Below are 26,323 nucleotides of genomic sequence, written 5' to 3' on the forward strand. Positions count from 1 at the left end.
CAGCTGTTCGTGAGGTGTGTGTTGCTCAATCGCTCCAGTTCCTCATTCAGCTCCCACAACACTCGCTCCTGCTCTGCTTCATACTACAGTAACGTTAATAATCGCATCCATGAACATGATTTCTTCCCGAGTCCAATCCCCATTCTTTTGCACCGTCCGTTGAGATGGAGACCACATATCCCAAGATTCCATGCTCAAACTTGGCGTCATCAAGTTACTGTGTACTGTGTAAGTTAAGTACACAGTCTTGTATCTTTTTGAACAAGGACAAAGTCTTTTTGTTCCATTTTCAAATAAGTGTTTGCTTCAAATCAGTTTGTAATGTGATTCACATCGTAGCTGGTTGGTTTGGTTTATGGCTTATAAAACTAACGAAGAATCAGAAAAAATCTCTATGGGAAAAATTAAAGGAAAAAAATATGGAATTGACGGCTTTGAGAAAGTGGGCAGGCACTAATGCACACTATAGTAAATGAGATCTCTGACTGGTGGATATCTCTTCAGGATTATGGTGTAGTTCTTCACTGGGACGTCTAGAGATTGATATATCATCGCTTAACCCCCTGAGGTCTGTCTTGAAGTGTGTATGTTATTGAAAATCAATTACTTAATGAGAAAATGAATGGGATTTTTACTGGGAGTTAGGAACCCTAATGTTCTCCTCTGGCTACTACATTTCTCAGATATGCTGCATTATGGGTCGCCTACATCTCTTATTTTGCATTTGTCTTCAGTTTTATTACTGCAAATAGGAATTAAGTCCCCTTTTCATTAAATCTGGCTTCATGCTATTATTAGGCACTTCTAAAATTACACCTTAAACATGCCATTGTTTTCCTCTCTGCGGGAAACCTGCTCGAAATAAGTGAGTTTAACGCTCCACTGAGCCCACAGTCACTGCTGAATGGAGACCCCCTAATTATCCCTCTTCAGAGTAAAAACAGCCCTCGGATTCCCGGACAAACGAATTATTGTGTTTAGCAGTTCTTCTCTATGGAAGAGGAGAATTTACGATTCCTACTATGACAAAGGTAAGTTGAGTCATGAATATTAATAAACTGTGGTGACGTGTCAGTTTTTAGTGGCAAGGATTTTTTTACCAAGAGCTAATCCGTCTTATGTTTTCATTTCAAATTAGACCAATCTATCTTTTTGTTACTGACTTTAAAACGTTAAGACCAGTCTTTAAGAAATAAATTAAATGTTTAACTTTTAAAAGGTTAGTTCACCCAAAAATGAAAATTGTCATCATTTACTCACCCTCATGTCATTTCAAACCTGTAAAACTTTTTCATCTTCAGAACACATGTATTTTTAATGAAATCAGAGTGCTTTCTGTCCCTCCATTGACAACTACGCAACTACCACTTTCAAGCTCCAGAAAGCTTCATTAAAGTAATCCATGTGACTCAATTTTATTGCTTTGTTTGCATAAAATAACAATTTACCACTTTATTTATAAAATATTAATCTCCAAAACTCGTTCACAAGAGCACCATGATGTCTTGTGTTGATGTGAGAGTGTGAACGCACGTTACAGATTCATATTTTGTAAACATATATATATATGTATATATATTTTTTAAACGCAAACAAAGCACTTGCGTCCCTTAATAAATTTGAGGTTAAACCACTGGGGTCGCATGGATTACTTTATGTCTTTACTTTTCTGTGGCTTGAAAGTGGCAGTGGCCTAGACTGTCAATGGAGGAACAGAAAGCTCTCATTTTATCAAAAATATCTTAATTTGTGTTCTGAAGATGAACGAAGGTCTTACGAGTTTAGAACGACATGAGGGTGAGTAATAAATAACAGAATTGTCATTGTTTTGGGGTGAACCAACCCTTTAAGATGGGTACTATGAGTAGTTTATGCAACTGGCATAAATTATTTTCCTCATTAGATTCTCTTCCAATGGCTGGCGCCTGTTTTGTGAATATTAATAGCGACTGTTGACGTGGCTCTGTAGCCGTCCAATGGCGAAGGCTTGGCTTATGAATATTAAGAGCCAGACCTTCCCAATAGTAGGATTTCGGGTACTTCATCTCATCTCTCGGGCGAAACCAACGGGATGTTGTTGGGACTCGGATGATGAGAGATATCTGCGCTTAGCACGGCAGTGGGAGGGCTTGGATGTGACAGAACTAAATGGCAGCAGCGTGACATTTCTTTTATTTGGTAGGACATTTCTCCTGGCATGCCGGAAACATTTCAGGCAAACGGAGCGTGTGTTTGCAGTAAGTAGCGCGCGCTGTCATTGTTGCGTTGTCGCTGCGTTGAGCGGATCGCTCCGCCGCGGATGCTGCTCGAAAACACGTTTATTTAGCGTAAAAATAGCTGGTTAAAGTGTGTTTTGACGCTTTTTTCAATCTGGACACCTAGGAAAGTGTGTGTTTTACGCAATTTTTTAAGTGTACTGCATGAACGCCTTGACAAGTCAAATATTGCAACCTCATGTATTTTTTATCGCTTTGATAGATCGCCGCATCTTTGAGTTTCCGTTAACCGCGACAGACTGATGCTCCGAGCCGGCAGAATGGACGAGTTTGTGACGGAAGAGGATGAGCCGTGGTACGACCAGAGAGACCTGGAGCAAGGTGAGAAACACCACAAACCGCATCAGTTTGACAACAAAGGCTGGTGTGTGTGTGTGTGTGTGTGTGTGTGTGTGGTCGATTGTCAAACCATAGACAAAGAAAGTGCTTATTGTGTGTATAAACAATGGTTTCCTCTGTCTCAAACGTGTCATATTTGGAAATACATTCAGAAATAAGGGTTGAGGTTGAAGGTTAGAGACCATCTGACCATCTGTGATCACTGTAAATGGATGACGTCTTCCTCTGGATGTGGACTCTGGATCTGTGTCAGTCCAGATGCTCAACATTAGCTTAGTCTGGTTTAATCTCCTCATCACAAACCGTGTCTGCAGAGTCAATGCATTAATGCCTTATTTTCATTGTAGTAAGTAGACATGCATCAGACAGACAGATAAATCGGATGATATTTGCTTTTTTAAGCCTTCACAATCAACCAACAGATTTGGATAAGTAGTGCATTGTATTTATAAGTCGCTTGTTGTATTCCTTATTTATAAGTCGCCTTGGATAAAAGTATGTATAAATGTGATTTTAATGATTTTTTTAGCTAGTCGAAAATATACTTGTTCTATGAGTTCTCAGTAAAATTATTTCTGAAGCTGTTTATCCAGTCAACAGGAACAACTGGAAAAGTAATGGGAACTCGACTTGGTCAAATGGAAGCCATTTGATTTCTGGACTGAACGATGCAACAGCTGTTTCATATGTCAGATTGGATTTTTTTCCAGTCTGAGTTTTCCACTCAGATCATCTGATTTTTTTTTTGCCAAAGTCCAGGTATTTCAATATCATCACGCCGTGTTTGAGTGAGAGCCGGCTGGATGGACGGCACAAATGCACCTCTCTCTTCCTGTCTCTCTTAGTTTAGGATGATGTCATTGCCCTCTCCCTGCCCTCTGGATTGAATCACCATAAAATGCTGAGCTGTAGAACAGCCTGTGACCGATCTTTATGAATTTCAGGACACTTTGTTATGCTGTACTCTAGAACTGATGAGCCAGTAACTCAATGCTTAAATTAGATCTGAGGCACCTAGTTGTGCGGTGGGAAGGAAGACAAATGGAGAATTCTGACTATTTGAGGAATTTGGTTTGAAATGGAATCAGGAACAATGATCCTTTGGCTGAGGATGACTGCAGAGGCGATTCGTTGGGAACAAGTGTCAAGTTATTCCTCTCTCAAAGTAATGGAAAAAAAAACTGACATCTTTGTCTTTTCATCATTTCCAGCTTTGATTCCAGCAAAGATTTTATGCTGCTGTGTGGATTTTTCCACCACCACAGTCATATTATACCTCTTTGTGGGTTTGTAATTTAATTTGGTAACATTTGGCAGCTTTGATTTATGCGTTGTTGCATGTTTGGTGATCACGATCTGGAAATTAATACTATTTCAGAAGATGCGTAACAGCACCAACATTGAAAACTTGTATTTTCCGGAAGGACTCTTAAATGGTGGAGAAAGAGTTAATAAATACATTTTTAGCTTAGAATAATGCTGAATTTCTATATTTATTTTAATCAGTCTAATCAGGTCTTAATGAACGTAGAGCTGCACGATTAATCATTAAAAGATCTCGATACAAACACCCACGCAATCTTATTCCTAAACTATCACGATTGCCTGTGTCTATTAAACATTTGACAATCACACCGGAAAATTCAAATCTGCGTTTGCGCTGCCGCTGACCCAGAGAAAGCAGTTATCAGCTGCTAAACAGCTTCACAGTCTTTTCAACCCACACTGCCTCATTATTTCTGTCTTACAATAATTCAAAATGTCACAGAAGTGCTGAGATAAATGTTTATAGTCCGGATATAAACACTGATGTCTACAGAAGTGATAAAATGGAGTAAATAAACTTTTGAAAGTAACTTGGAGCTTCAAATCATGACTGTATCGATTGTATCATTACGCCAGTAGGTGGCAACATTTTATTAAAAAATTTATTTGTCATTGAATCATTAATTCAAGAGATTCATTTAAAACACTGATTCATCCAGTAATGAAACAAATCTTTACGAGTGAGTCATTGAATCAGTCACTCAAGCCGATTAAAAAAAAAAATCGAATTAAACAATTTTAAATTCATATTTTGTCAGAACCTCTAATAAATGACTTACTTTGTTTAGCTGTTGGTTCACAATTGAATTTTGGGGAAAAAAAAGATTCTCAATTTATCTACATGATCGCATCCAGCTCTAACTGGATGTCTTCTTATCAACTGCACTGGCTCAATTGCACTATTATCGCAATAAGCTTGTTTTGCATGTAAGATATGCTTCAGAAATGCACCCCCATAGGAAGACCTCTAATGATACCATGTTTAGAGACATATTTTTTCACAATCAAATTAGCTAAGTAATATTCATGCACTTTGTGCTAATGGCGTAATGGAGGCCTAACACGCAATCTCTTGCAGAGACTCCATATTGATCAGTTTCAGGATCTCAAAGCAATCCATCACGAGAGGAAATGGCATTTTGGGAAGTGCCCGCTCAGATCTGAAAAGAGTGAAATATCACCCTTCCTCAGTTAGTGACGTTTTGATAAATAACATGGTGACACATTGGTTTTGAAGTGGATTTACTGAGCTTGAATGAGGTTGTGGTTTCAGGGCCACAGTTTGATATCACTTCACCCTAAAGAGTGATTTTCCCCGGCTGACCCAACAGCACACGACTTTAGAGCGGATTCACTCTGCCGCAGCAGTGGACGAAAGAGAGATCATGTGGTCAGCAGAATTCAGTATTTGACTGGGTGGCATTAAGGCTGGGATGATCTGATTAGGACTCCAGACACCACTGTCTCTTTTGAAGGGGACGATACAGCTGGGCAGAATGAGGGCTAAAGATGACATCACTTAGCCAAGAGACACTTCAGATGCAAAGAGCACTAAGCACACAGTACATGGAGATAATCAGCTTTTATGGAGCTTTATCGTAGCAAATTTTCATTTTATCATGCATTGTGTGGTGTTTTAGTCTATTATTGACTTACATTTGGTTACATAATACATAATTATATGTGCTGAGCTGGTTACTTAAACAGTGATGTTTGCTAAGGCAAACACTGTTATTACTCATTCTTAAGGGATTTGAACAAACCAACCATTAAACTTGACTCATCCTGCACATTTGTGCTGCAAATATACTTTAATAATCAAAAGAGATGTATGATCAATTGAATTAATGAAACTTTAACTGTTTTAATATTTTAATCAAATTTGAACAATAATAGTGCCATAGGAAATGTTTGACCTTTTTTCAGAAATTATATGTCTGTTTTATTTTTCTGGTTTGTGTTTTAATACTTTAAGTAATACTTTAATTTTAAACACTATTAAGACACGGCAGACAACTGAATTGCTGAATTCTATATCTGTATAAAATTGTACTTGGACTAAAGAAACTAAACCTCCACTTTATCTTTCAGAGATCAGAGACAGTTTCTTCACACACAGCTTGAGTTCAAATGCATATCTTCACCCCCTTTTGATTGACAGGATGCCTGGTTAATGCTGTTTTTGAAGTGACTGTTTGATTGGGCAATACATCCGTGCATCCCTTAATATTATTACTTTTCAGAAGTACATTCTGTTGAACAAATGCAATATATTTCTGTCATAATTTATTCAAATTAAACAGAACTAGGGTTGTCATGGTACCAAAATTTCAGTAGTCGGTACCAATATCAGTAAAATTTCATAGTTCTCTGTAGCAATTTCGGTACCATAGCAAAAGCTATTTTATTTTACTGTTTGAAAATAAAAAATATGAAATAAATGAAATTAGTTAATGCTATTACATAACACATTAAAGCATGTAGCCTTCAAATATTGTTACATTAAGTTAGCATTGGATTAAAAAGATCAACTGAATAGTTGGTAATAAAATGAAAATCAAAGAAATACATTACAGATAACAGATTAAATGTCACTTGCTGTCCAAGACTTGACGCACTTTGACTAGGGCTGTCAATAGATATATATATATATTTTTAAAAAATTGCAATTAATCACACAAAAAGGGTGCAATTAATCGCATACTTATTGTGAAATTAAGCATGCATCATTTATCTTGTTTTAACTTGTTTATTTTGTCATTGATTACTATAGTACACCATCAGATTGAAGGATTGATTTTCACAAAACTGTGTTTTCTGCAAGCATTTTCAAGGTAAATTTAGGTGTCTTTCCAAAAAAGTACACGTGGAAACTCCAAAAGGACACCAAATAACCAAATGATATAAGTAGTCCATATAGCTTTTGACTTCTGCCGATTGTATTTACGCTTCAAAATTCATAAAAGTTGTTTGTGAGGAGTATCACGATGAACAAAACTAGTAAGAATCACTGCTTTTGTTGGTCACAGACCTTTATTTCTGCAATAACCAACGGAAGCCAACGGAAAAATCCTATTGGGTTTTTATCGAGGGAACCAGGGTGATGATAACTTCCGGGTTAGTCTATGAAAATACATAAACACTGCTGCACACTATTGAGCGGATTCTGACTTAAATGCCTCTTATTGGCCAGTGCTCTCAGTGAATACATCTATGATTGGCTACAAAGCTTAACTCTGCATAAACACATTGTAAATAGAAACCTTTGATGCTCTTCACTGAGCGCTTGCACGGATACACATGGGAGCCTTTGAAAGCAGCTGCCTATCAGCGAATGCTAGATTGACTTGGTACCCGGTACTACCAGTACCTCAGAAAGTCTGGTATTGTTACATTTTTAAAATTTCAGCTGTTTTTGATAACTCTAAACCAAACTTTTAATTTGGCGAGTTGTCATGACGACCTTTGAGTTTCTGATAATAGTTTCATCATAAATGAAATGTTGAAATGCTGATGAAATGACTCTCAGAGCAGCTCTGGAGATGAAGTTCATGTCTTATATAGAGAGACAGCAGATGTTGATAACACAGAGAGCGTGTTTGAATGTGCTATTCATTCACACACAGACACGCAGTGCACATGCAGACTTCATATTTCAATAGCAGTCTTTTTTCACTTTACACTAGTCCATAATCACGATTTCGTTACATGTACAACCCTACTTTTGATTGATCTTTCCATATTTTGCCAAATGTAATGACATTCTGTGTTATACAGTAAATTCCACTTTTTTTTTTGGTCTGGATTATAACTTCAGTATTTTGGTAGCAAGCACTACTCATGATAAAGTGGGTAGTAAATCTCTTTCCTGCTGGTAGATGATGTAATGATTCAGCTTGAACAGTAGTTGTAAAGGGCTTTGCATTTGTTCTTGATTTGCTGTCATGTCGTGTGTTGATATGAAAGCACACGTGCAGAAATCTTCAGTACACATGAAGCCTATATATGTCCTCATGGCCTCGGGCGAGTGAGGCATGGTGTGTCGTGTGTCTGTAATGTCCATGTTAGCTTGGAAAAGCGCATCCTCAATGGGAAAGTTAATTAAGAAAAATCCTTAATTAGGATGTGGGTCCTCAGAGATCACCACTGACCTTATTTCAAGGCTGTTACTAAAAATGTCTTACTGTGCAGAATATCAGATTCTGCAGTTGTTACGAGTGCCAAGAATTCACATCTCTGCTGTAAGAGCAGTTTTACCATTACAGTAATGTAGTAGAGATGCACAATAATTATAACCATATCAAAAACCATTGTTGTATTATATATATATATATATATATACTAGTGACTAGTGACTAGCTACTCCATTTCTCAAATGATGCATCATACTATGGGAGTTCAGCAGTGAGTTACGTCATTGTACCGTAAACGCACGAATAATCAGCCAATATTGTCACTAAAGGCCCCGATCGACACCTTGTTTTTACATTTTCTGTGAATGTGTGAGACTTCCAATTTATTAGCCGCTATATGTAAACTAGAAGAATAATGAACAGCAGTAAATGGTAAAATTATTTGTGCTACAAAAACCAATGTGTTTATGATTATGATAATACATTAAAATAATATGGTAAGAAATACCAGTTTGCGACATCAAGCTGTTTTTGTACAGATAAAATAACTGGAAGAGAATACGGAAGCCAGACACATTCAAGTTACAAATGGCTGCACTGCTCTTATGTTAAAAATAAGGTGGATACTTGAAGCAAAATCGAAACGAGAACGCCATTTTGAACAAAATCAGGCCAAAATGAAGTTCGTTCGGAGTTTGTTTCCAGTGTTCAAAACAGCTTGCCAAAGCAAAATTTCTGGAAGCTACTGTTGGTCCGTGACCATGACAGGTGGGTGTGGCTCTGAGGCTCCGCCTTCTTTGGAAAAAAAAAAGAGATAAAAAAAAATGAACTGACGTGTCTTATTCTCTACATATAGCACATTCTGAACCCTAAATACGTTTTGTCAGAAAAGCCAGTATTGCCCACTGTCAAGGCATCGAGAGTTCACGTTTTACAGCAGAAACCGACAAGGGCCCTTATTGTTTGTGTACAGAAACCGATAAGTCAGTTTTAGCGAATCAGTGTGCAGTATTCAGGTCAGGTGACAAGGCTTCTAGTCACTTCAAAAAGATGCGCTAGCTAAGGGAAGTTTCATCAAGGCCGTAACTCAAACAGTCGGCTCTTTCTCTGTCAAGTTACAAAAGCACTAAACAGTAGTGTTGTCAAAAGTACCGACTTCGGTACCTATCGGTACTGAAATTTTAAAAACGTGACGCTTTGAGCGCTGTTGAGCGGATTCATAAACATCTCTGATTGGCCATTGTGTTGACGCGCTCATCGGATATGCCTGTGATTGGCAACAATGATCAACGCGTGGGAGCATTTGAAAGCACACGGAAGTGTTTGAATTTGAAAGCGTTTTGAAAGTGGGAGCGCGAGCGATTGAAAGCAGGCGTCTAACAGTGGACCGATCCGCGATAGACGCCTGCTTTCAAACGCTCCCGTGTGTATCTGTGTAAGCGCTTAGCGAAGAGTTTAATTGATGACTATTTACAACGTTTTTACAGCGTTGACCATTGAAGCCTATCACAGACATATCCGATGAGCCGTGAAAACAACGGCCAATCAGAGATGTTTACGCATCCGCACAACAGCGCTCAAAGCGTCACGTTTTTAAAATTTCAGTACCGACTAGGTACCGAAGTCGGTACTTTTGACAACACTACAAAACAGTCATCTGTTTTTATTGGTTCATTTTTTTCTTACATAACCATTTGACTTCTTAGCCAAAGGCAGTATATATCGGTGCATCCAGAAAGTCACTAGAGCAATGAATCAGAAATGAAATGTAAATTAATAGTTTTAATACCCTCTTACAGTATGTGTTTTGTACATTGTTATCTGTGTTTCTCTCTCAACTCTCATGGGATCAGTTTCCACAGTGTGCTACACACAGACGCTCTTGTATGATTTATGTGTGTGGTACTCTGTGCTTCCTCACTATAGCATGTTTGCGCTATCGCTGACACCGTATCATCTCATGATGAATCTCTGCATTCATATCAGTGTAATGGAGGTCAATGATTCTGTTCTTAATACTTCAGCACCTCCCACGATTACACTTCCTCCCTGTGTGTGACACTGTCTCTGTTAGCATGTTCCCTGAGTCTGCTGGGTATTAAAACACCATCTGAGGAGAGTGGAGGACTGTGTTTGTCCCTGGAGAAGGGGTTTAGTGTCAAATCACACTGAGCTCTCTATGGAGATAGTGCTATGTAGGGGAAAACAAGGAATGGGAGAGAAAAACAGATCTGCTATAATAAAGAATCAGAAGGACAATAGCCTCAATACAGCCAAAAACAGCACCATGAGTCATTAAAGTACAGAATTTAACTTGTGTGCAAAATTGGAATATCGCTTAAAACATTTGCAAAAAAAGCACCATTTTCATCCATCACTTCCTGGGAAACTGGTGCAAAGTATCTGTAATAAAAATGGAAGTTGCTGCAATCGGGGAAGAACACGTGGCTCTTTATTTAATCATCAGAAATGACTTGCGTCTCAGCCCATGCAGACGAAACACAACGAAACGCTGTCATGTCTTGCATTCGGATGCTGGTGATTGTGAGCACAATCATGTGAGACACTTCTGGGAGGGAATTAAACCAAATCATTCTGATGACTGACTTTGTCTCAGGCTTTTCAGAACGACCAAACCAACATTTGAAAATCTGCAATGCGATTGGTCCGCTGGTTAGTTCAAATATCCAATCACATCCACTGGTAAGCTAAAGTCACTTGAGCTTTTTTTTGTCATGCATCGTCAAGGGATTTATTCAGTAAATGTGTTTCCATCATAGTTTATAAACGCGTCTTCTTATCGGATAAAACATATATCTGCGTCAATTTATAGCACAAGTTTTTTTATGTGCAGTTTTAGAATTTATGCACATCTTGACATTTCCATCCAGTGTTTTTTTGTTTTTTAATGTTTTGTCCAACAGTTTGCATAGAAATAGGTGCATGGAAACATTGCTGATGTTTGTCAAGGTTTCTCAAAGGTGAAGTGTGTCATTTGATGTTAAAATAAGTATCATCCCAGTTAAACGTGCAACTATAAATAAACCATTCATTGGAGATTCTGGTCTTTTTCCTATTTAAATGATTAGTTCACTTTCAAATGAAAATTAGCCCAAGCTTTACTCACCCTCAAGCCATCCTAGGTGTATATGACTTTCTTTGTTCCGATGAACACAATCTGAGATATATTAATAAATATCCTGATGCATCCGAGCTTTATAATGGCAGTGAGCGGGATCAACGAGTATGAGCTGATGAATGCTTCCATCCACATCCATCCATCATAAACGTACTTCACACAGCTCCAAGGGGTTACTAAAGGCCTTCTGAAGTGAAGCGATGCTTTTGTGTAAAAAACAAAACATATTTAACAATTTATGAAGTAAAATATCTAGCTTCCGCCAGACCGCCTTATGTATTCAACTTACGAAAAAAGTGTAAAACTCTTGCAGTTCAAAAAGCTTACGCTACGTCCTACGCTTTCCCTATTCAACTTACGGAAAAAGTGTAACTGACGTGACACCAGTTCACACTTTCTTCATAACTTGAATATGTAAGGTGGTCTGGCAGAAGCTAGATATTTTACTTAGTAAACTTGTTAAATATGGAATTTTTTCGTACACAAATGCATCGATTCGCTTCAGAAGGCCTTTATTAACCCCCTGGAACCTGTGGAGTACGTTTATGATGGATGGATGTGGATGGAAGCACTTTCTTCAGCTCATACTCATGTTCACTGCCATTATAAAGCTCGGATGTGTCAGGATATTTATTAATATTTCTCATATTGTTTTCATCAGAAGGAAGAAAGTCATATACACCTAGGATGGCTTGAGGGCGAGTAAAGCTTGGGGTAATTTTCATTTGAAAGTGAACAAATCCTTTAAAGGGATAGTTCACCCAAAAATGAAAATTTGATTTTTATCTGCTTACCCCCAGGGCATCCAAGATGTAGATGACTTTTTTTTTTTCTTCAGTCGAACGCAAATTATGATTTTTAACTGCAACCGCTGCCGTCTGTCAGTCAAATAATAGCAGTGATTGGGAACTTGAACAATAATAGGTAATAATAAAAAGTCGAAAAAACTTCCATAGATAAATCCAAATTAAACCTGCGGCTCGTGACGACACATTAATGTCCTAAGACACGAAACGATCGGTTTGTGCGAGAAACCGAACAGTATTTATATAATGTTTTACCTCTAATACACCACTATGTCCAACTTCGTTCAGCTTCCGGCTAGTGAGGTCTGATCGCGCTCTGACAGCGGAAGTGATGTCTCGCGCTCATTGAAGTCTATGGGCGAGACATCACTTCCATCTTCAGAACGCGTTTTTTGACCTCACTAACAGGAAGCTGAACGAAGTTGGACATAGTGGTGTATTAGAGGTAAAAATTAAATAAATATAATTTTATATAATTTCTCGCACAAACCGATCGTTTCGTGTCTTAGGACATTAATGTGTCGTCACGAGCCGCAGGTTTTTAATTTTTATTTTTTACTAAGCAAGTTTTATTTACTGTTATAGTTGAAGTTCCCATCTACTGCTATTATTTGACTGACAGACGGCAGCGGTTGCAGTTAAAAATCATCATTTGCGTTCGACTGAAGAAAAAAAGTCACCTACATCTTGGATGCACTGGGGGTAAGCAGATAAACATCAAATTTTCATTTTTGGGTGAACTATCCCTTTAAGTAGGTTCTTTAAATGTAGTTGTAAATCCAGCTTGTGTCATTTCTTATTCTCTATCCTATTCTTATCTTTCTACTGTTTTCAATAAAAAGTGACAGAAAGCCAAACCAGCAGAATTGTTTGACTGTACTGACATATTTACATGTGCTGCCGCTTTTCTCTTCATCTTTGATTTCTTCAGTCGTATCTTGGCTGACGTCACTTTGGCTCATGTTCAACAGAAAACGCGAAGGATTAAAAAAAATCCACCTCCTTTAGGCGGAATTAAACCGCAGGATTTTCTCTGCCCTCATTTCTCTCCCTTCTCAGGTTTTCACACACTGAAGCCACTAATTCCAGCTTCAGCAAAGAAACACACTCTGCTTATATGAGATAGAGACTGCTTGAAAATATAAAGAGAGCAGCGTAAACCATCTATACACACAATGTTTTATTCAAGCAGTATGAGAGGCTATGCAATGTTGTGAATGTTCAAAGAACTGCACTATTCAGTGAAAAGATGAAAGAGATGCATGGAATCTCACATTTGCATCATGCTTGCCTCATTTACAGACTTCTTTAAAGTAGTAAATGTCAGAAAATGACTTTGTTCCACTGAAGTACAGCATAACCATTCAATTTGTCAGGTGTTTTTTTTTTTTTTTTTTATATTATCAGTGTAATTCTGTTTTTTATGGGTTGAAAATCACTAATATTAATGATTTTTTTGCTTCAATTCAGATACATACAGTAAGCAGAACATCATATACTGGTGTGGGGAAAAAGCAAACCCATCAGACTGAATTTACTTGATCTTTATTTTACCTGTCATAAAATATGCATGTTCAGATGAAAACTACTGTTCAAAATGTTGGAGTTTTCTGCTCACCAAGACTTCATTATTTATATATTCTCTGATATTGTATTGTGTTTTGTCTCAGATCTGCACTTGGCAGCTGAGCTGGGTAAAACCCTCCTGGAGCGCAATAAGGAGCTGGAAGACTCGCTGCAGCAGATGTACATCAACAATGAAGAGCAGGTGCAGGAAATCGAGGTACAGACCAGCCGGACATCTGCTCAAAACGTGCTTGTGAATGCATGATCCAGAACTGATGTTCACATGATTATGCTTTTTTGTTTATGACAATACTACATATTTCACAACTAATTAGTCATGTTTCTCTAAACTAAGTTCAATACTGTTAAACCGTTATTAGCCAGTAAACCAGATTAAGGGTGCGTTCACACTAGCACTTTTGGTTTATCAATCCAGCTTCAAATGTCAGTATTTGGTTCATTTGGATGATGTGAACACTGTTTCACAGGTGCGTTATTTTCACTTTCAAATGAAAATTAGCTCAAGCTTTACTCACCCTCAAGCCATCCTAGATGTATATGACTTTCTTCATTCTGATGAACACAATCAGAGAAATATGAATAAATATCCTGACGCATCCCAGCTTTATAATGGCCATCCATCATAAACGTACTCCACACGGCTCCAGGGGGTTAATGAAGGCTTACTGAAGTGAAGCGATGCATTTGTGTAAAAAAAAAAAAAAAAAAAAAAATCCATATTCATATTTAACAAGTTATGAAGTAAAATATTGAGCTTCCACCAGATCACTTTTCATATTCTACTTATGAAGAAAGTGTAAAACTCTCGCAGTTCAAAAAGCTTACGCTACTTCCTTGCCCTATTCAACTTATGGAAAAAGTGTAACTGAAGCAACAGCAGTTATGTTTTTTCATAAGTTGAATACGGAAGGTGGTCTGGCGGAAGCTAGATATTTTACTTCGTAACTTGTTAAATATTGATATTTTTTTACACACATGCATCACTTCACTTAAGAAGGCCTTTATTAAACCCCCAAGGCCATGTGAAGTACGTTTATAATGGATGGATAGATGTGGATGGAGGCATTTTTTTCAGCTCAGACTCGTTGGTCCCGTTCACTGCCATTATAAAGCTCAGATGTGTCAGGATATTTATTAATATTTCTCAGATTGTGTTCATCACAAAGAAGAAAATCATATACACCCAGGATAGCATGAGGGTGAGTAAAGCTTGGGGTAGTTTTGATTTGAAAGTGAACTAATCCTTTAATCGCACTGAGAGTTGTGAATTTTTAATTCACAAACCCTAATGCCCAGCACAAATGATAAACTCACATACAGTAGGTGTGTTACTGGTCACAGTTTTAATCCACTTCTGTCAGATCAAATGCAAAACACATTTCTATGGATGTATTGAATTTTTTCAGTGATGCACCTTAAGCGTCTTCATTTTGATGTTTTCGACCATCAATATACTGCATTATAGTCAAGCAACGTTGCCAACATAAATTCAAAAATGTGATGCCTTCTTTACCTCAATCTGCGCATGACAACATCATCCGTGTCACGCACTTCGGTCAGAGTGGTATAGATGCGATTAAAACGTTTACATGCCTGATTAAATTCGGCATACACCACATACATTACTGTGATTATGAGCTTAATCGCATCAATTTGATCACGTCGATTTGAAGTATTTTTTTTACATTGGGTAAAGTTTAATTGAAATATTGCCTAAATCTCATTATAATTGCATTGTGATGGCACATGTAAAGTCATTGTGTTTTCTAAAAATGTCATAAAATAAATAAAATTGGCAAATTTATTTTTGGAAAAAGTAAATTTGGAATGTTAGAATATATTAAGTAAATTGGAAAGAAAATTGGGCGTTTTCCACAATGGTCTATACAATGAAAGTTAATTTATGGAATATAATGTAATACTGTGTATATATGGAAATACCCCATATGTTGTGTTTACTTTTCATATTGAAAAATGTATTATTAAAAAACTTACTGAAGTTATTTGAATTCGATTTACTTAGAAAATACAATTGCAACTAGAATCTGTTTAAATCGAGGAAATGAATTGAATTTAAAAACATCATCTCATTACATTCTGAATGGTGGACAACCGTGTCCTGACCTCTGACCTGCCTGTTTCAGGGAAGAATCATTTATCCAAATTTCCTGTCAGTGTAAGTCTTCTGATGAGCCAGTTACACATCAGCATGATGCTAATGGAGCACATGAAGCGTGTTTGTATATGAGAGCACATGCGGTGGGAGGCGCCCGTCGCCTGTCTGTGTGCCAGATCCACTGAACAAAGACTGTTACATATCTGAGAACAATGAGCTGCTGTTTTTTCAATATATTTGGAGACTGGTCTCATTCTGTATGGATTGCACAACATTTCGATATCTCAGACCAGTAATGCTGAGACTGTGATGCTTTGGCTGCACTCGTATGAATTCAAGCACAGAAGAAAATGAAATGTAAGGGGTTTATGGTCTTAAGCTAAGTGGAAGAAAGTTCAGTGTAATATTTAACACAAAAACACATTTCACAAGAGATTATCAAGCTTTCCACAAGAATATGCCATTTTGTAATAGCTTGAACACAGGTCCCTTTTTTATTGTCGCTGTGATCATTGACCCAAAACCATGAGATTTCATCATCAAAACATTGTGTGATTATAAGAAAGATTCTTTTTGGAAGTTTTATGAACTGTTTCTATTTAGGTTTACATAATATCAGCATCGATTCACTGAAACAGGCTGACAAGATTCATTAAATTAATTAATCTAAGTGCTTTTAAAACATCTCATACTCTCATCTCATACTCTCATAAGACAATGAACAATCACAAAACAAATCTGACATGCTCTTTAGAAAACTTAATGACCAAATAAAAGGCAAATTCACTAATAGCACTGTTTACAATGTTGCTTAATTTGATATCATCAGACTCATCATGTATCTCTTTTTGTTAGTACTTGACCAAGCAGATGGAGATGTTGCGCGAGATGAACGAGCAGCACGCTAAAGTGTACGAGCAGTTGGATGTGACTGCCCGAGAGCTGGAGATAACCAATGAGAAACTGGTGCTGGAAAGCAAAGCTTCTCAGCAGAAGATTGACAGGTGAGCCATACCTTATCAGAGAATCATGGGAAATATACTACACACTGGGGATGAAACTTATAGTTATCACCCTTGGTGTGAACAGGCATTTACTCTGGCAAAGGCTCAGCTCATGAATATTAATTTGGTCATGCTGATTTTGCATTGTAACCTTCCTGGAGCCTCAATCAATTAATATTCATGAGTTAAGCCTTCGCTATAGGAGAATTCATTCATTATCTGACTAGTTTCCACTTGTTTGCCTTCCATCAAATCAGGATTACTGTATTGATGTTGTGACTTGATAGTGCAGCTCCAGACTACAGTCTTTATTTTTTTTTCTTTTCCCTTTTGTTTTTCTTTACTGAAATTATATCAGGGATTTACATTATTTAAAAGTAGATGGTACAATTCTGTATTATCTGAAAATCCAATGGTACAATACCAGAGAATGTTGAATTTCTGATATGGTTTATGGTTGATTGATCATATGCAAACATATTCATACAGATTGACAAGTACTATGGAGATGCTGCAGGGGCAGGTCGACACGCTAACAGCTCGCGTGGAGGAATTGCGCACTTTGGAAGAGCTCAGGGTTCGCAGAGAAAAGAAAGAAAGGAGAAAGACTGTGCACTCTTTTCCCTGCCTCAAGGAACTCTGCACTGCTCCCAGGTGCGTCCCGATTTATTACATCTACAGTGAAGTCATGTGTCATTAAAAAAATTGTGCACAGGGGAAAATTACACACGAAACAATATTTCACCATGGACAAACAGTAATTTCAAAGAAAGAAAAGAGCAGAATGAAATAGACCTTAGTTAGGGTAACATCATTTTACTTTACTAAAAGTTTATTTTGGAAAGATCTTTTGGCAACTGTACAATCTGTAGTCACAAAATCCATAAAATGGTTTTGAAAGTTGTGAGTTTTGAAATTGACGTGATCTAGGACCTATTCGGTCTTTGTAAAGACTTTAAGTCTATTCCTCACTGCTTTGTTTTTATCTGTGTTAAATTCAGTGTGCCATCTAACCTGACTAAGGTCTATAGCTTCTTTATCAGCTTCTTTACCCCCACCCCAACCCATAATTCAATTGACACTTTTACTCATTTCTTTTGAATAGTTTGGGGCTTTCTTTAGTTTTAGATTTAAAGTAAAATATTTACTGGGTCATATATAACCAGGAATTTGTTGTTGTCTCTTGTTCTTTGGATCCATCATGGTGTGGTCTCTGTGCCTATGGTTTGGTGTTTCTGTTGCAGGTACGAGGATAGTTTCATGGTGTCTTACCCGGGGAGTGGTGACCTAGAAGAATGTCAGCCCGCTGATGAAGAGAACGAACATCTGCGTGTGATGGTGTCATCTTTACGTGCAGCTGTGGCGGCCGAACGTGGTCGGCGTGAGGCCGCCGAGCGGGAATGTGGCGCAGTGCTACAAGAGTTTGAGCGCTTGGAACAGCGTCTCATGGGGGCCGAGAGTTGCCAGCGGCGTGTGCACGAGCTGGAGGCAGAGCTCCAGGAGATGCAGCAGCTCCGCAAGTCCCGAGCCTGCCTGCTGAGCGGAGACGAGGGCCTGGAGCAAACGCTGCTCAACTGCGCCCCCGAGACAGACACGCCGGATGATGCAGTTATGGCTGGAACTCAGAACGGGGATGCAAATGATAGTGCGGCACCCGTTCGGAAGAGTTGCAGCGATACAGCTCTAAACGCCATCTCTGCTCTCGATGCCTCAGGTAGACGCAAAGGCAGCTATGCACTTCATGCTAATGGCGTCCGTAAGAGGGGCATGTCCATTCTACGGGAGGTAGATGAGCAGTATCACGCTCTTCTGGAGAAGTATGAGGAGCTGCTAGGGAAGTGCCGGCGCCATGAGGAGAGTCTACGCCACGCTGAGGTGCAGACCTCCCGGCCCGTGTCCAGGGACCCGTCCATGAAGGAATGCCGGGTCGCAGAACCCCAGCAACCGCCCACTCCTCCGCAGACTCCCTCGACTCCAGAAGCCCTGGAGGGCATCAGCCGGCAAGTGGAGGCTGTGGACAAGCGGCTGAGCCAAAACACTCCTGAGTACAAAGCCCTCTTCAAGGAGATCTTTTCCCGCTTGCAGAGGACCAAGAGTGACATAAACTCCACCAAAGGGAGGAAAAGTGGAAAATAGCCGATTTTGCTCTTGATATTCGTGCCACTGATTTTGTTTCCTCAGTCGTTCATGTAATGTCTTACATTTTTTTGAAACTACAGTCAGAAAGATGTTTAGAGAAGGCTGTTATTTAGTAAAACCCATCCCTGAATCATTTCGTGCCACAAATCAAGAGACAAAGGGTGGTTTTCTGTTAACAGAATGAGGATATTTGCTGTCTAATGTGCTTTTGCCAGATTGGCCTTTTAGGGTAGACCATATTACTCACTATTGGTTTAACTGTAACCATATTCACTCTGAAGATGATCAAGCACAGGAAACATGAAGCTTATCATTGCTGATTATTTCCTTTCTCACATGTATTACATATTATGATTAACCACAGCATTGTGTAACCACTTTTGTTCAATATTAAATCACACTTTGCTTTAGAAGGGTGTTTGATACATTTATTACCTTGAGCATATGGATGAACGAGTGAGTGAGTTGAATGATCAGAATGGATCTGTTGTAGGGTTATGTCTAGATGGAAACCCTTGTTCTGTGAAAAATCTTACACGTCTCGGCCCATGTGCCATTCAAAGACTGACCATCTGATGCACATTTCACACTAAACTGGCCAGCAATTGCAGAAAATCAAGTTCTACTCTTGCTTGCTTTATGTAACATCTGGGAGAACCAATCCACCCAGAACTAAAGATGCTCACAAGGTACTAGATAGCTACAATGAGGAAGTACTAGTCACTGGATTTACGAAAGTTTTAGGATAGTTCTTTCAAATCTTAATTAGATGATATTCACCCCCGGTTTCACAGACAAGGCTTAAGCTAGTCCTAGACTAAAATGCATGTTTGAGCTATTTTAACTGAAAGTAACTCGCACTGACATATCTTAAAATATATCAGTGCCATTGTTGTCTCAAGATGCACACCAGTAATGTATTTTTCTAATGAATGTTTATAAAAGCTTCTTAAATGCCCTAATTGAACTAAGGCCAAATCCCGGCTTAGTCTAAGCCCTGTCTGTGAAACCGGGCCTCAGTGTTTTTTGAGGCACTTAGTAATAAGAGATACCCACAAGCATAACTTTATATTTAGAGTCTACAACAGGGGTGTCCAAAGTCAGTCTTGGAGGGTCACTGTCCTGCAGAGTTTAGCTCAAACTTGCCTCTTCACACCTGCCTGGACGTTTCTAGCATGCCTAGTAAGACCTTGATTAGCTGGTTCAGGTATGTTTAGTTTGGGTTGGAGCTAAACTCTGCAGGACAATGGCCCTCCAGGAGCAGGATTGGACACCTCAGGTCTACAACAATTAGTACTTTTGGATGAACATTGTGATCAAAGTCTTCACCCATTTTTTTCTACATTGGCTCATTTCTGGTGTTAATCAACCATTTTGAATAACCTCAAAGTAAAATTAAAATGAGCTGTGGACAGTTTCATGTATTCTCTTTGAATAAACCCTAAATTATACTTCTCTTGTCTGCATCCTTCTCTGACAGTCCATGTGACAATTTTTGCCATCAGTCTGTACGGACAACAGGTTCACTAGGCAAGTGCCAGATGCATCCATCCGTGCTCACTAGTTGCATTTACATGGACCCTAATTATCCGATTGTAATCGGATTGGTAGCACCGTCAGAATATAATAGTTGCATGTAACCACATCAATCGGAATGAACTTGCCGAATACTATTAATTTAATTCGGGTTGTAAGTGGTAGTTTAAACCTTTTCTAATTCGGTTGAGAGGACATGTAAACACTTGATCATATGACGTGTGGAACAAGCTGTTGTTGTTGAATGAAGGGTCATGACTTGTGTCATTCAAAATTCTCCTTTCACTGTGGAACAGGACAATGTCCCACCAGTCCTTGTTTCAGACTCATCCACAGATGCCTTGTTTTGGGTGCAGGAAGGGGTATTTTTACTGCTTGATAAATATAAGCAGCACGGCACAACAGTTCATGTGCTCGTCGTCTCCTAATTAGGACCTGAAATAGATAAATATTAAATCAGCTCTTTAAAACAAAGAATAGAGGCAATGTTGGAGAATCTTTTTTTTGCGCAAACAGCAAGGAAACTCTGTATATTCGTGCAATGCGCGTAAGTCAAAAAAAATCAGTTCTGGTTTAAAGCTTGTGACATAAACGCACATCAACCCGATCATTTTATTTAGTGTTCATGCAAATGCTACATTCAGATTCATCAATAGGACTCTCAATAGTTCATTCCGACTGAAACAAAAGGTGTCTATGTAAACGTAGCTACTGTCAATGGAGTGCACCTTGTATGGCTGGCTTGCTCAACTGTGCACTAGACAGAATAGAACACAGAAAATGAAGTATACCAAGCTGTAACGTAGACCAGACTTTATGGCGATAGTCAGGACTGGCTATGCAAGAATACCCAACTCCTAAACCTTGGTGGCACCAAGTTCAAATAGTCTTAAAGTTTTGCAGAACAAGGCTCACAATCTAGACATCACCCTGGTGAAGTAAAACAAGAAAACAATGGTACAGCATTCATGTTGGTGAATGGAAGACAAAAGAAACTGTCTGTTCTGAACACTTTAATGTTGACACAGGTGAACAGTAATCTCCAGATAAGTACAAACAGGTGAAGACAGAAGCAGCATTCTGGACCAGCACAACAAGCTACTACTTTGCAGGCAATGTCACCAAAGAAAAAAAACAAAACAAGCGTGTATAAAACAGTACAGTGATGCATGAGCACATCCTCTCTTGTTTGAACATTGAGGTCAGACTACACCTGGACTGGAGCTGAGAGTTGAGATTTAGGTTCACTCCAGATCTGTCCCACTACAAATGCACCTCCTTTAGAGTCCTGACTTTCTTTCCCTTAGATTTACGCACCGAGAGCAGCTTGTGGTCGTCAATACTGGAGGCACAATCTATGGTGTTGGTAATTTTTCCGTAGAGTAGTTCAATACTTGAGATCTGTTAGTGAAATGAGACCTTCTCTGCTTTCTTCTTTTTTTAAAAACTTCCTAACTGGCAACTCATGTAAACCACAAGCAAAGGGCACATTCTGCAAATAAAGCACCAGTCATCTTTGGAAAGTTTGTGATAACTGAATTGGGGAAAATGTTTGCTCAGCATCAAGGTTCACTAACTTCTACTGGCCTTCAAAGTTGGTCCATCCTGAATTGAGCCAAATGAATGAGGCAGAAGATGTGACCGCCAGTCCCTTGAGGGAGCGAGAGTCGGTAAAGCACCTTGGCCTCTTAAGGATGAAAGATTTGAGTGGATTTAAACCTAGATGCTAAAAGGCAGCTCCTCAATGTCTTGCTACAGGAATAATATTTAAGGCCACATGGCGATGAAATGGTTAAACAAAAACCCTATGCTGTTAGAGCAGGGCAAGGCTGATTCTTAGTACAGCTCCCCTAGTGGACAGGATGTTCACATCCTGCGAACCCTACGTAGCTAAAACCATATTCGGACACGCACACATTCATACCGAGAGCCAAGTAAAGACCTGCTCCGCTACAATCCCTAACATTTCTACAGTTACCCATGCTACGCTAACCCTAGACTCATCTCAAAGGCATCGGACACGTTCCCTCTGGGCAAAGGCAAACTTGAGTTGTGAGGGAATGCCAGTGGCAAAATATTAGCAAGTGGCACCTTCTCCCATTACACTCATAAAGGCAGATCATGGTTAAAAAGAAAATAAGGAATGTCAGAGAAAGGAATGACGCGGGATAAACGGGAAGGGTTCAGGACACAAGAGGAAGACAGGGGTAGTGAAGATTACTAATAACAACCATGTCAAAAGTATCCATGAGGTTTTTTTTGAATATTTTTTTCCTCTGTTTTTACTTTTATATACAAACAAACCAAAACACAAAATATGGATTGTGCACGTTTTTGTTTGTTTTCACATATATATTTCATGAAAAGCCTCAATACTCATTGGGAGGGAAAGGGATAGGAATATGGAAGGAGGGATGGAAGATAGGAAACTGCAGGAAAGTGGACGGAGTGAGAAAGATCCATTTCTTTTAAATCAGTTAATCCAGGATTATGATGTTGATGTTGATGGTGGTGGTGATGATGATGATGATGATGATGATGATGGAGGGAACTGGAGGAGATTGGAGAGGAATAAAGGGAGGGAGGAAGTAGGTAGGAGGATGGCAAGGAAAATGGGGGTTTTGAAACAACTCAATCTTTCCAGTCCTTCTTGATGTTGAGGTTCCATTCCCAGGACAGGTGGTCGTGCTTGTCGTCATCAGTGAACTTGGATTTAATGTTGTAAGTGCCACGGGCCAGCATGCCTTTGGGTGCCTCCTCCAAGGGCGTCAGGAACTCGTATTCATTCGGCCGAGGCCCATAGCTGCCCACCATGTAGTCAGACTTGTCAACTGAACACAAAAAAGGTGAAGAGTTTTAAATTAAATGGAATAGACTACTTGTTGTATTAATCCATTGTCAGTGGTGGTTAGATCAATCAAAGATTGCAAAAAATGTTAAAAAAAAAACAAACACTGATGCCACTTTGATGTAGCTAGTAGAATGCAGTTAGAATGACCCCAAAATTCAAGATATAGGGGTCTTTTACATTTATAACAAAACAAAATTAAACAAGTTCACTGAAGCAAGAGTGATGGTATTCCCAAATATTATTTTTAATAGTTCAATAAACAAAAAGTTAATACTGTGTTATATTTTAGACAATACTGTCAGTTTTACATTTTTGGTCAGAAATGAAAATAAGAGTTACAAAAAAAGTCTCTAAGCAATTCACAGCTGTGTTTTGTTATGAATGAATCCATATAAACAAAAAACAAACTTATTAAAGAATCAGTCGAGTCAATGATTCAATGACCCAATCATAAAGTCAGCAATTTGCTTTGTTCCTATATGAATTAGCCATTTAAATTATTTGGTTGAATAAATGATTAACTCATTTAGACTTGCCACCATTTAAAGTATGATTAATTTTTTGAAAATTGTTTCACATTTTAATATTAATTTCGTATATATTAATCTCATAGCATTATTTTTTGTAATTGTGCATTATGCCATCTCTCAGATGCAATATATGCATCTAAATGCGACATCAGGTGCAGCTTCTGTTTCCTCTGCAGCGCAAAGATGAACTTTGTTAATAATCACACCATACACAATCTAAATAAATGAAAGGTAGATTGCATGGCCTCCCTAAAACATGTTCAAGAATACATGGGATGCTTTGGTGCAGAGAAGTAGATTTCCAACAATTCTAATTCCTCAAAGAACAGAGGCTTTTCTTCTTAAATAAAGCAAAATCCGACCAGACACGCCACAGGATTTGCATAACAGCATTCCAAGACGAGATTTAAGTATTACAGTATTTATTTTTGTCGATTTTTTATTTTTTTTTTTGCTGACTCCAAAAAATAAAAATAAATAAATAAATAAAACAAGAGAAATACTAGAAACTACATATCCTGGAAAGCAGCACATCCACATCTTTTCATTTAATTTTGAGGTGAAATGTGCCAGGAACATGAATGTCATTTTGTAATTTGTAAAGAACACTTACTCTTCACCCCTTTCCTAAAGGTCTGCTGTACATACTTCAACCCAGAGACGATCTCTTTGTTCACCTGTAAAGAGATGTAAATACACATGAGGACCAGTGATGTCACATTACTGAACTAATAAACAGGAACAGGTCCAGTGCAGCATGTTTGCATATGTTGTTTACATGCAGTCATTACACAATGTGCAACTGTTTATACCACAGCAGATTTATTCACGCAGCTATGAGGCAGGACTGCATAACACCTGACGTAAAGAAACACTGAGTAATGTGGAAATACAGGACACCCAAGCCTCAAATAAGAAGATATAATAATCAAATATGATTAAGTACCAGTAATTTACTGGATTATCAAATTACAGTCACTAATACAATATAAACTTTAGTTATTTTTCATTGGGAATTCAATGATAATGTAACTTCTAATGTACACAGTTAATGTGCCATGAAATTGTTATACAATGAATCATCATCCCTAGCAATTACTGCGTTTAAATGTTTTCTGTTGTGATCATTCACGTGTCAGGATGTGAGTCGGCATCTAACCTTGAAGCTGATCTTTATCCTGTACTCCACTCCCTCCTTCAGCACAAATGACTGCTTCTTGTAGGACTCCAGATCACCTGAGAGAGGAACAAACACACTCGATTTCATCGTTTTGAACCCGTCAAAATACCAGCAAAACGTTGTGACATTAATATTCCTCACAGCAGGCCAAAACCAAAACATGAGGATCACAAAATAACAGAATCACTGTCATATCTTGTATATGATGCGGAGGGTAGTGCCAATATTTTTAAATTATCAGCATCAGCCAATGATTTTTTTCTCTTTGGTCGGTAATCGTCGTGAGAAGGACTTTTATTTTGATAGTACTGAGAATCAAACGCCTGAGTGCAAACATAAAGTGTGCTGCAGGGATGACGCGTTTTTGTAGGCCAAAACCAGGAAACAACATTGTAGCACTTCCATTGTCCTGAAAACACTGGGGTTTATACCAATGGTTAGTTTTATTCCATGACATAATGCCCCTTGTGATTTTTTTTAAAGCTTTTAATTGTTTTGAAAAAGGCGGTTGCTATCAAGCATCTAAATGTGACTACAGAGGTTGTCGAGGACAAGTCATCGGGCCGAACAGAAACTCATCTACTCACTAGTTGTGTTTATTATCAATCTCTTAGAAACTATTCTAACTCATTTGTGAGTATTATTATGATGAACAAACCATAAGAATCATAAACCTCTGTTGGTCACAGAGCTTATTTTCTGCAATAATCCAAAAGCCAATGGAAAAATCCTGTTGGGTTTTTGTTCGGGGAATCAGGATGATGCTTAGCTCTAATTGTTTACCTTCTTTGTTTAACAGTTCTGTCTAGTTATTGAAAGGCAAACACTATAATGCCTTTTTAATACAACGTCGGCATATGGAAATATGCATTTATAACATTCAAACAAGTCTTTGAATACCTAATAAACATTTAAAATGCACTAACTTTGGTGAATCCAGTTAATAAGCGCATTGTATCCTGTACAGAAACACGTGTATGAATTTGCAAATGTATTAAAGCCATGTGATCTGGATGCAGACAACCAAGTGAACAAATTCAAACTAGTGTAGTCTTTCTATTTCTTCTGTTTATTTATTTTTTTTTTTTGGACACCATGCCAGCTTCTATGGCTATATTCATGGCGAAACTAAAGATGTTTAAGATTCATTTAAACTAGTGTAGTACTCAAGACCATTTTTTGAAGGTCTTTGTCTCGTCTCGGTCTTGACCACATTTGTACTCGGTCTTATCTTGGTCTCAGACTAAGAGGACTCTTAGGACTCTTAAATTGTGATAGGATGTATGTGATCTTCCTGCTTCAAATGCAATCAATTCTAATTTGATTTCTTACTAATATGAATTATATGAGCTCTTGTTTTT

The 26,323-nt window shown here is 38.3% G+C and overlaps 2 protein-coding genes across 4 annotated transcripts in view; one reads left to right on the forward strand and one right to left on the reverse strand.

Annotated features, from left to right (window-relative positions):
- Positions 1–2,056: 2,056 nt before the first annotated feature.
- Positions 2,057–22,872, forward strand: cdr2l (cerebellar degeneration-related protein 2-like). 3 transcript variants are annotated; one of them, XM_067382742.1, is made up of 6 exons: positions 2,057–2,178; positions 2,479–2,597; positions 13,690–13,802; positions 16,578–16,726; positions 17,216–17,380; positions 17,971–22,872. In XM_067382742.1, the coding sequence occupies exons 2-6, from the start codon at positions 2,519–2,521 to the stop codon at positions 18,860–18,862; spliced, it is 1,398 nt and encodes a 465-aa protein (XP_067238843.1). In that variant the 5' UTR covers positions 2,057–2,178; positions 2,479–2,518; the 3' UTR covers positions 18,863–22,872. The 3 variants fall into 3 exon arrangements, with proteins under 3 accessions (XP_067238843.1, XP_067238841.1, XP_067238842.1); XM_067382740.1 differs by having other exon boundaries at positions 2,073–2,237; XM_067382741.1 differs by lacking the exon at positions 2,057–2,178 and adding an exon at positions 2,249–2,386.
- Positions 22,873–22,894: 22 nt separating this feature from the next.
- arhgdia (Rho GDP dissociation inhibitor (GDI) alpha) overlaps positions 22,895–26,323 on the reverse strand; it is a 35,133-nt gene continuing 31,704 nt past the window's right edge. The window contains exons 4-6 of the mRNA XM_067382750.1: positions 24,942–25,018; positions 24,396–24,459; positions 22,895–23,232 (exon numbers count right to left, since the gene is read on the reverse strand). Of these exons, the coding sequence (XP_067238851.1) occupies positions 23,033–23,232; positions 24,396–24,459; positions 24,942–25,018 (341 nt within the window). The 3' untranslated portion in view covers positions 22,895–23,032. The remainder of the gene's footprint in view (positions 23,233–24,395; positions 24,460–24,941; positions 25,019–26,323) is intronic.

This window comes from Chanodichthys erythropterus, chromosome 3 (assembly GCF_024489055.1).
Source record: "Chanodichthys erythropterus isolate Z2021 chromosome 3, ASM2448905v1, whole genome shotgun sequence".
NCBI lineage: Eukaryota > Metazoa > Chordata > Actinopteri > Cypriniformes > Xenocyprididae > Chanodichthys > Chanodichthys erythropterus.